At 45.4% G+C, this 10,548-nt stretch overlaps 1 protein-coding gene across 2 annotated transcripts in view; it reads left to right on the forward strand.

The window, feature by feature from the left end:
* The window catches only part of LOC109904270 (calmin), a 44,550-nt gene extending 34,002 nt beyond the window's left edge, over positions 1-10,548 (forward strand). The window contains exons 9-13 of one of the 2 annotated variants that reach the window (XM_031787895.1): positions 11-2,530; positions 3,316-3,515; positions 4,826-4,913; positions 5,058-5,116; positions 7,668-10,548. In XM_031787895.1, the coding sequence (XP_031643755.1) occupies positions 11-2,530; positions 3,316-3,515; positions 4,826-4,913; positions 5,058-5,116; positions 7,668-7,809 (3,009 nt within the window). In that variant the 3' untranslated portion in view covers positions 7,810-10,548. Of the gene's footprint in view, positions 1-10; positions 2,531-3,315; positions 3,516-4,822; positions 4,914-5,057; positions 5,117-7,667 lie in introns of both variants that reach the window. The other variant, XM_020501513.2, reaches the window with a different exon arrangement.

Raw genomic sequence — 10,548 nt, forward strand, 5'->3', positions numbered from 1 at the left:
TCTCTCTCAGCCCCAGGAAAATGCATCTGATGTGATACAGAGGAGTGTGTCGTCGGGCAGACTCAGCTGTCGTGTCAACGACTCCTCCCACGACCTGAGGAACGGCGTCCACCGGAGCCGGGACAGAGAGAGGCCCTACGTGGTCCGGAGAGACTGGGTCCAGCCTCCGCCCAAAATCTTAATCTCCTCCGTCTCTGAGGATCTCAAGTCTCCTACTTCCCCGGTCGCAGTGGAGCGCTCCTGGGTCAACGAGGGCTCGTCGGTTGGGTCCACCCCCAGCCCTGTCTTCACTGTCTCCACCTCCAGCTCCCCGCAGCCCTCCTTCGTCGACTCGGTCATCGGCTCTGTGTCTTGCGACTCACCAATCAGTGACTCTGTCATCGGTTCACCAGACTCCTGCTGGGAGGGCCATCCAAACGAGGCAGTGACTCCAGACAGGTTTGTGGAGAGCCGTAGCGATGGGTCGCTATGCGACAGTGGGCTATCCTGGGACATGAGCATCCCTCCCTCTACCCCCCACGGGGTCACGCCTGACCTGGAGGAACCGTTGCCCTCGGTTATGGGGCTGACAGGGAAACCCCAGGATGGGGAGATGTTTGTTGACGAGGCAAACTACTCTCTAAACTCGTTGGTGAGCACACAGGACAGATCCAGAACACGCCCAGAGAGAGAGGAGGACGGGGGGGAGAAAGAGGAGGAGGAGGAGTATAACTACATTCTGGACCTGAGTGAGGACAAGGCAGCCAAGCAGGAGCCTGATCAAAGAGAAGGAAATAACAAGTACAGGTCAAGTACAGGTCAGAGTAACAGCGTTAACAAGGAGCAGGGGTGGCCATCTTTAGAGCTCTCTGACGAGCCTCAGGAAACTGACTCTGACCAGAAGGGGGAGAGTGTGTGTGAGGGTGAGAGTGTGTGTGAGGGTGAGAGTGTGTGTGAGGGTGAGAGAGGAGGAGCTGTGTATTCTCCACAACATGAGAAAATCAGCCAATCAAAGCAGGGCTCTGACATCACACATCAGGAGACCCCCGACCTGCATGAAGAGCCCAATCAACGGGACATTGTCCCGGAGACAACAGACAGGACATCAGAATGTGCCAAGAAGGAAACGGCGGAACCATCTAGAGATTCCAGGAAGGCTGGAAACCCTGAGGAAGAGTTAGCTAAGGAACATTCTGATAAATCAGAGGGTCAAAGTGATGTGACTGACAGAGTGGAGACGGAACACAGACAGACTACTTCTCTGTCAGAGAGGGACAGCGATGGGGAGCGGTCCCTGGAGGAGTCAGAGGAAAGGCACAAGCAGGTCACAGAAGAGTCTGAAACACAAGAGAAGATAACAGATGTCTGGAACAGCCACGTAGAGTCACAGGAGAACACTACGACACAGGTTGATGATGTCACAGAGTCAACGCATCCACAACCGTATATGGAAATGGACCAGAGTCGGACCATCCTGGGGGGCACCTCAGAACAATGTCTGGACCCGGTGGAGCAGAGCCATACTGGGACAACTCCTGCCTGCACAGATGGTGGGCAGAGTTCCACACTCCTAACAGGGGCCGGTAAGGAAGGGATCCTGAGCCCAGAGATGGAAGTGGAGGCTGGGGATGAAGACATGTGTGGGCACCCTGGAGGTTGCTTGGTTGAGAGGACTGGAAAGTGTGAGAGAGCCTCTTGTGTTGGAGATGCTGACGTGAATGTAGTAGCTCCTGAGGAGAAGAGAGTCGCAGAAAAGGAACATGACTGGGTGGATGGGTCTGGGACCACAGACAACACAGAGACCGTAGTGGAGGTCCCCCATCAGTGCACGCCAGTTTCCATTATACCCCTTGACATGGTGTACTACCCCCACTATGACGTCCCCATCTCCCAGGTGATCGAGGCTTTTGTGGAGCCTAACCCTGAATCGATGCTCACTGGGCTGGTTCCTCAGTCTTCTCTCTTTGACACAAACACCCAGAGCCAGGCTGTACTGCATAGCCAGGAGGAGAGAGACTCAGAGAAGGACACAGGGGATCATACTGATGGCGGTCATAGTGAGACAGAGGTCTCTGCTGTTGAAGAGACAGGGGACAAAATGGCCGACACAGAACAGAGTGAAACCAAGCCTGTGAATATGACCTATACAGACACTGAGAGGAGAAGTGCTTTGGAGTCTGAAAGTGAACCAATGGACTTGTTCTATACAGACAGTGATGCTGGCGAGAGTTCTAGATCGGCCCTTGAGGAGCCAATGACAGTGAGCGACACTCTGGAGCCAATGGATCTGTTCTACCCGGATACAGATGATTGTGGCCCTGTAGAGGAAGCAGAGAACGACGTGGAGACCTCGCCGTGGTCCTCCTCCTTCAGCAAGTCAGTAGAGACCTGGCCCTCAACCTTCAGTGTGGCAGCTCTAAAACCAGCACCGTCCTCAGAACCAGAACCACTGCCAGAGACACACACACAGATACACACAGACTCACACACACACAACACGGTGTATCAAGAGGAACTCTGCGAGGTGTCAACCACACAGGAGCAGGATAAGGTAATCCAGTTTTTATGGAAGTCAAGGACAGATCTGTGTGTGTGTGTGTGTGTGTGGTGTGTGTGTGTGTGTGTGTGTGTGTGTGTGTGTGTGTGTGTGTGTGTGTGTGTGTGTGTGTGTGTGTGTGTGTGTGTGTGTGTGTGTGTGTGTGTGTGTGTGTGTGTGTGTGTGTGTGTGTGTGTGTGTGTGTGTGTCTTTGTGCAGTGACCTGAACTGGTGTATGTACATGGTGATCCAAGATACACAAGACAACATCAAAACGCTGTGACATTTCTCACATACACAGTAGGTCAGGTCACTGTCTCCATGTAATTCCATTGTGATAGTCTGTCTCAGATTCCCTATATGGTGAACTACTTCCATCTGAGACGCAGAGAGATTATGACGTATGGGGCCCGGGTCAAAAGTAGTCCAAGTATTTGGGATGCATCCCTGTGTCATCTAGTTTTTCTGGGAGTTTGATAATGTATGTAGTGTTTGTTGCTGTATGTTCTGACCCAGATGTCAACCACCATGAATGATTGATAGGCCAGAGGAGCAGAGGAAGATAGATGGTGTATTTAGAGAGCGCCGTGATATACCCTCTGAATCTAGATCACACCATCTGCATACCAAGCTCATATATTTATCAGTCATTTTGTACGCTTGGGCCAGTGAATCAATCATTAGAACGTGATCAATGAGTTAACGACTTATAGAGTAGTTAGGTGTTAGAGAATTAGTGATATGTTTATGCTACTCTACTCTACAAGTCTCCTTTATCCCAACACCATCCACATTACCAGGAGATTGAGGTGAGAGGGGGCTCTGGTGGATCAGACCCCCAGGAACGGTGCTCCATGCTGGGTGAGCAGACGGCGGGAGACGGTGCTGTGGTGGAGTTGGAGACCCACCGTGGGCCTGCTGAGAGCAGTGATCTCATCATGACTGACAAGGAGAGGCCTGGCTCTGCTGCTGCTGCCAGAGAAAGCAACGAGACCGTGAGGTAGGAGGCTATTCTTAGCCCCCCTGGTTCAGAGGAGGCTTCGTCCCAAACGACACCCTACTCCCTCTTATAGTGTACTACTTTTGACCAAGGCTCTGCACAAAACTAGTGCACTATGATAAAAATACAGTAGGTTTCATTTGGGGCACAGCCTGAGAAACTCAACAAAATTACAGCAGTGAAGGACATGACTGTTAGAGCAAATTGCCTTAAAAGTACTCTGGCTGGTCATAGAAATCAGTAGAGGCTCCAAGCAATTCAAGCAATGACTGATTCTGAAATGCTTTTTCCTCTTGGCTTTAATGAGGGAAATGTACTTGTATGTTACTTACTGCATGTCGTTGCGCAAACAATAGCTGTAGAAACATGATGTTGTCTTTGTTCTGAATGAGAGCGTTCATACATTATTAATCTAGCAGAAACATAAACATAGAATAAACTCTCTGTCACTCTCTCTCTCTCTCTCTCTCTCTCTCTCTCTCTCTCTGTCACTCTATCACTCTCTCTCTCTGTCACTCTCTCTGTCACTCTCTCTCTCTATCGCTCTCTCTCTCTCTCTCTCTCTCTCTCTCTCTCTCTCTCTCTCTATCACTCTCTCTCTCTGTCACTCTCTCTCTCTGTCACTCTCTCTCTCTGTCACTCTCTCTCTCTATCACTCTCTCTCTCTGTCACTCTCTCTCTCTAACACTCTCTCTCTCTGTCACTCTCTCTCTCTATCACTCTCTCTCTGTCACTCTCTCTCTCTATCACTCTCTCTCGCTCGCTCTCTCTCTCTCTCTCTCTCACTCTCTCTCTCTGTCACTCTCTCTCTCTGTCACTCTCTCTCTCTGTCACTCTCTCTCTCTATCACTCTCTCTCTCTATCACTCTCTCTCGCTCGCTCTCTTTCACTCTCTCTCTCTGTCACTCTCTCTCTCTATCACTCTCTCTCGCTCGCTCTCTGTCACTCTCTCTCTGTCACTCTCTCTCTCTATCACTCTCTCTCTCTATCACTCTCTCTCTCTCTGTCACTCTCTCTCTGTCACTCTCTCTCTCTATCACTCTCTCTCTCTATCACTCTCTCTCTCTATCACTCTCTCTCGCTCGCTCTCTTTCACTCTCTCTCTCTGTCACTCTCTCTCTCTATCACTCTCTCTCGCTCGCTCTCTGTCACTCTCTCTCTCTGTCACTCTCTTTCTCTGTCACTCTCTCTCTCTGTCACTCTCTCTCTCTATCACTCTCTCTCGCGCGCTCTCTGTCACTCTCTCTCTCTATCACTCTCTCTCGCTCGCTCTCTTTCACTCTCTTTCTTTCACTCTTTCTGAACAGAAGGAACGCTGACAGTGATGGAGCCCTAGATGATCAGTGTTCTATGTGTTTTACTCCTCTCCACAAGAGGAAGAACAATGGCTCCAATGAGGTTTGTGGCAAAACATCTCAGATATTTTGTAAGGAAATAGAATTGTTACCTGTATAATTATTTGACCATTTGAGGAGTGACCTGTTATTTTATCATTGTTACTCATGTGTTATGGATTGTAATATTCAACCCTCTGTCCCATAGAACGACAATCAGAAAAGTTTGGCATCCAGCCGAACTCACTGTACCAAGTCTGACACCAGGTATGAATAAGTCAGTAGGTCTCTAGCCCTGAAGGGTTGGGTGGTGCATGGCAGTTGTAGGCTCTTCACTGCAAAACAGTGGTTTGTTGCACGAACCGTTGCCCTCTTCCTCTTTTGTCACTGGGTGGGGTGTGGCTCGTCATCTAGTTGTTGCCATGACAACCCTCTTGTGTGAGTGTTGAGGCATCACAGGAGTCTGAGGGTGTTTTCAAATATAGTCCTCTTTAAAATAACTGATCTCAGTCCTCTTTAAAGTGAACTCTGAGGTAAAAAAAAAAAAAAGGTGAAAGAACTCAGTTCTCTTTGTATTCACACTGCCCTTGAGGACTCAACTCTTTTGCCAGTTCACTTCACCTATTTTGTGATCCGAGTCCTCTTTGCAATCACATTGCTATGTTTAGAAAGGAAACAAGATCTTTTCCCAACATTCACTCTGCACTCTGGATTTTTACCATGTGCAGGACAAGCCATTCCATCAGAATGTGTTATCAGACAGCTAGATATACACTATATATACAAGATTATGTGGACACCCCTTCAAATTAGTGGATTTGGCAATTTCAGCCACACCAGTCAACTGTAAGGGCTGTTATTTTGACGTGGAAACGTCTAAGAGCAACAACAGCTCACAGAACGGGACTGCCGAGGACTGAAGAGTATAAAAATCGTCTGTTCTCTGTTGCAACACTTACTATCGACTTCCAAACTGCCTCTGGAAGCAAGGTCATCACAATAACTGTTTGTCGGGAGATTCATGAAATGGGTTTCCATGGCCGAGCAGCCGCACACAAGCCTAAGATCACCATGCGCAATGCCAAGCGGCAGCTGGGTGTCCACATACTTTTGGTCATGTAGTGTACCTACTGACATTTTGGAAGCTGATAGATTATGTTTAGTTAAAATATGATACAATAATTGTAATCAGAATATACTATTAACATGTAAATATTATTGGTTACAGAATAAAAAAGAAGAAATTCCTGCAGATTAAATAATGCTGTAATTGACAATTGTACACCGAATTTAGGCTACTGGCCCCTTAAGAGCTAGAATAGATGTTGTACCCTATGTTGTGGTTCTCACCAGATATATTGTCTTCTCACACTATTCAAACCCCAATAAAATAAACAGCTTCTGAAGTGCTCTCAGCCTATAGATCACATATTGCAAAAAAATAATCTGAACTAAAAACTCACACACATATTTAGGAATTTCTGTGCATCCTGGACAATCGCTAATCAATATTTTAAAAAACAGCACACATTTTATTCTGCATGGTGTTGCAGTAGTCTAGTGTGGGGGTTTATGACAGGGGAAACAGTGTTACAGTAGTCTAGTGTGGGGGTTTATGATAGGGGAAACGGTGTTGTAGTAGTCTAGTCTGAGGGTTTATGACAGGGGAAATGGTGTTGCAGTAGTCTAGTGTGGGGGTTTATGACAGGGGAAACAGTGTTACAGTAGTCTAGTGTGAGGGTTTATGACAGGGGAAATGGTGTTGCAGTAGTCTAGTGTGAGGGTTTATGACAGGGGAAACAGTGTTACAGTAGTCTAGTGTGGGGGTTTATGACAGGGGAAACAGTGTTACAGTAGTCTAGTGTGGGGGTTTATGACAGGGGAAACGGTGTTGCAGTAGTCTAGTGTGGGGGTTTATGACAGGGGAAACGGTGTTGCAGTAATCTAGTGTGGGGGTTTATGACAGGGGAAAGAGTGTTGCAGTAGTCTAGTGTGAGGGTTTATGACAGGGGAAACGGTGTTGCAGTAGTCTAGTGTGAGGGTTTATGACAGGGGAAACGGTGTTGCAGTAGTCTAGTGTGAGGGTTTATGACAGGGGAAACGGTGTTGCAGTAGTCTAGTTTGAGGGTTTATGACAGGGGAAATGGTGTTACAGTAGTCTAGTGTGGGGGTTTATGACAGGGGAAACAGTGTTACAGTAGTCTAGTGTGGGGGTTTATGACAGGGGAAACAGTGTTACAGTAGTCTAGTGTGGGGGTTTATGACAGGGGAAACAGTGTTACAGTAGTCTAGTGTGAGGGTTTATGACAGGGGAAATGGTGTTACAGTAGTCTAGTGTGGGGGTTTATGACAGGGGAAACAGTGTTACAGTAGTCTAGTGTGGGGGTTTATGACAGGGGAAACAGTGTTACAGTAGTCTAGTGTGGGGGTTTATGGCAGGGGAAACACTTCAAGGAAAATGTTACGGACAGCTGTTCTACGGGATAAATGAAATCCATCATGGGCTTTTGTTTTGGTATCATTAAAGAAGCCGAGCAGCTCTTTATATTCTAACCCCTTTTTTATTTAACCTCTGACCCCTTTTACTACCATGAATAGTAGCTCTGCTGTTGATGTTGACATAAAGAGATCAACTCTCAAGTCTGTTTAGTTCTGTTGACCTTCTGCTAAACCCTGTTCTGTGTGTGTGTGTGTGTGTGTGTGTGTGTGTGTGTGTGTGTGTGTGTGTGTGTGTGTGTGTGTGTGTGTGTGTGTGTGTGTGTGTGTGTGTGTGTGTGTGTGTGTGTGTGTGTGTGTGTGTGTGTGTGTGTGTGTGTAGCTGGAAGAAGATACAGATTCCAACGTCATTGACAGAGTACTACGTTCTCCTGCTGCTGTGGCTGGTCCTCTACTGTCTGTTGGTGCTGCCACAGATCCACTACAGAGACCTGCCACTCCTTCTGCTCAACCTGGGCAAATGAACACACACACACACACACACGTCATGTACATGTCACACACACGACACATACACAAGTACGTACACACATACACACACTCATTCTCACAGGCATGCATACACACACACACACTCATTCTCACAGGCATGCATACACACACACACTCATTCTCACAGGCATGCATACACACACACACACACACTCATTCTCACAGGCATGCACACACACACTTTGCTATCTTCTCCAGTCAACATTGTCCCTCATTCATATCGGCCCTTAACCTTTTCCTTTCAACACATTTCATATCGACAGCAAATTAAGGCTTTTTTTTATTCCAGAATAATTTAAAGGTTTTTAAAGATTCTGCTCTTTGGCTTTTAATGTGGCTTGAACTGATATGCTTACATTGTAAAGACAAAGCTATAACTCTGTATGTTTCTCTGAGTTTATTGATGTACAAAGAGAGAAGTCTTGTAAGAGTCTGTAGGATTGTACAGAACACATTCTTTTAAATGTTTTGTTTTCTGCAAAGAGTTTGAATACAGTTTATGAAGCTTTGCAGTGGGCCCATTTATGTAAATGTTGTGGAAAAACATGTTTCAGATTCATCCCTTTATGTCATTTTAGAATTTACACAACGTTTGATAAGAAAAAGTAAGAAAATGTGAGGTATTTCACAGACACACAAATATCACATCCAAGACATGCTAACCTCTCACCATTACAATAGCAAGGTATATTAGCATTTTCTATCATACCTCCAAGACATGCTAACCTCTCACCATTACAATAGCAAGGTAGGTTAGCATTTTCTATCATACATCCAAGACATGCTAACCTCTCACCATTACAATAGCAAGGTAGATTAGCATTTTCTATCATACCTCCAAGACATGCTAACCTCTCACCATTACAATAGCAAGGTAGATTAGCATTTTCTATCATACCTCCAAGACATGCTAACCTCTCACCATTACAATAGCAAGGTAGATTAGCATTTTCTATTATACCTCCAAGACATGCTAACCTCTCACCATTACAATAGCAAGGTAGGTTAGCATTTTCTATCATTCCTCCAAGACATGCTAACCTCTCACCATTACAATAGCAAGGTAGGTTAGCATTTTCTGGGGATTATGATATTTGTGCATCTGTAACTTTCTCACTCATCATTATTCACAATTCATTCAGGACTATCTGTAATCATGGTAGCATCCACATTAATGTAGAAGTGTTTAGAAACCTATTCTGTAATGATTTACAATAAAAGGGACTCCAAATGACACAACACATTATTTACCATTCATTTGTATTGGGTGCAAAGTAATCTGAAAAACAACCAAAACAAACAGAAAATGCTTGATGTAATCACTGTGTTCTAGGAATATGGGACCAAATACTCAACTTTTGACTACTTTAAAACACATATAAGTAAATTTGTCCCAATACTTTTGGTCCCCTAAAATGGGGGTACTATGTAAAAAAAAATGTTGTAATTTCTAAACGGTTCACCCAGTATGGATAAAAATGCTCAAATTAAAGCTGACAGATCCAAAGTGCTGGAGTACAGAGCCAAAACAACAACAACAAAAAGTCACTGTCCCAATACTTTTGGAGCTCACTGTATTTACACATTTGAGATAAAGCACAAATTTCATTGGGCGATGAACCTCTAGAAGGTACTACTTGTCTTACAAGAATCTCTCAGTGGATTCTGCAGAGGATTGAGAGGGTGTCAGTTGTGAGGCTTGGAGGGTGTCAGTTGTGAGGCTTGGAGGGTGTCAGTTGAGAGGCTTGGAGGGTGTCAGTTGTGAGGCGTGGAGTGTGTCAGTTGTGAGGCGTGGAGTGTGTCAGTTGTGAGGCTTGGAGGGTATCAGTTGTGAGGCTTGGAGGGTGTCAGTTGTGAAGCGTGGAGTCTGCCAGTTGAGAGGCTTGGAGGGTGTCAGTTGTGAGGCGTGGAGTGTGTCAGTTGTGAGGCGTGGAGGGTGTCAGTTGAGAGGCTTGGAGGGTGTCAGTTGTGAGGCTTGGAGGGTGTCAGTTGTGAGGCGTGGAGTCTGCCAGTTGAGAGGCTTGGAGGGTGTCAGTTGTGAGGCGTGGAGGGTGTCAGTTGTGAGGCGTGGAGGGTGTCAGTTGAGAGGCTTGGAGGGTGTCAGTTGAACTTTTTGAAACACAGTGTGTGAACTGCCAAAGATACAGTGTTTGGAATGCTGAATATAGAATAGTCAACTCACCACTATAAGTTAACACACAGAGGAACTAGTTATGAAGTGACAATATTGGTTTAATAATAATATGTTGGTCTTATATTTTAAGGATTTTCAGAATGCTGAAGCATATCAATCTTTGTCATGTCTAAGGATACGTTGGAAGTACAGTATATTAAGGCATTTTTTAAGTTTAATGATTAATTCCGTTAAATAGTTATGTTTGTATGCCTGTGGGTTGTTTTTTAAACTGCTGTGATTGATTCAGCTATGCTTGAGCTTGTAAAAGTCATTTTAATAAAAAGAGAATGGTTTATGATGAATTGTTTCTTTAGAAATGTTTTTTTAGCAATGTCTGTAATTAAGTAATGTACCATGATAAACATTTGATTTAAATCTGCTTTTGTTTTTCAGCCACCTGAATCTTCAAAATAATTCCTCCAACTAGCACAGAATTCCTATGAAATAAGATTGTATTTGTCACATGCGCCGAATACAACAGGTGTAGACTGAATACAACAGGTGTAGACTGAATACAACAGGTATAGACTGAATA

Source organism: Oncorhynchus kisutch, linkage group LG14 (genome assembly GCF_002021735.2).
Source record: "Oncorhynchus kisutch isolate 150728-3 linkage group LG14, Okis_V2, whole genome shotgun sequence".
Taxonomy (NCBI): Eukaryota; Metazoa; Chordata; class Actinopteri; order Salmoniformes; family Salmonidae; genus Oncorhynchus; species Oncorhynchus kisutch.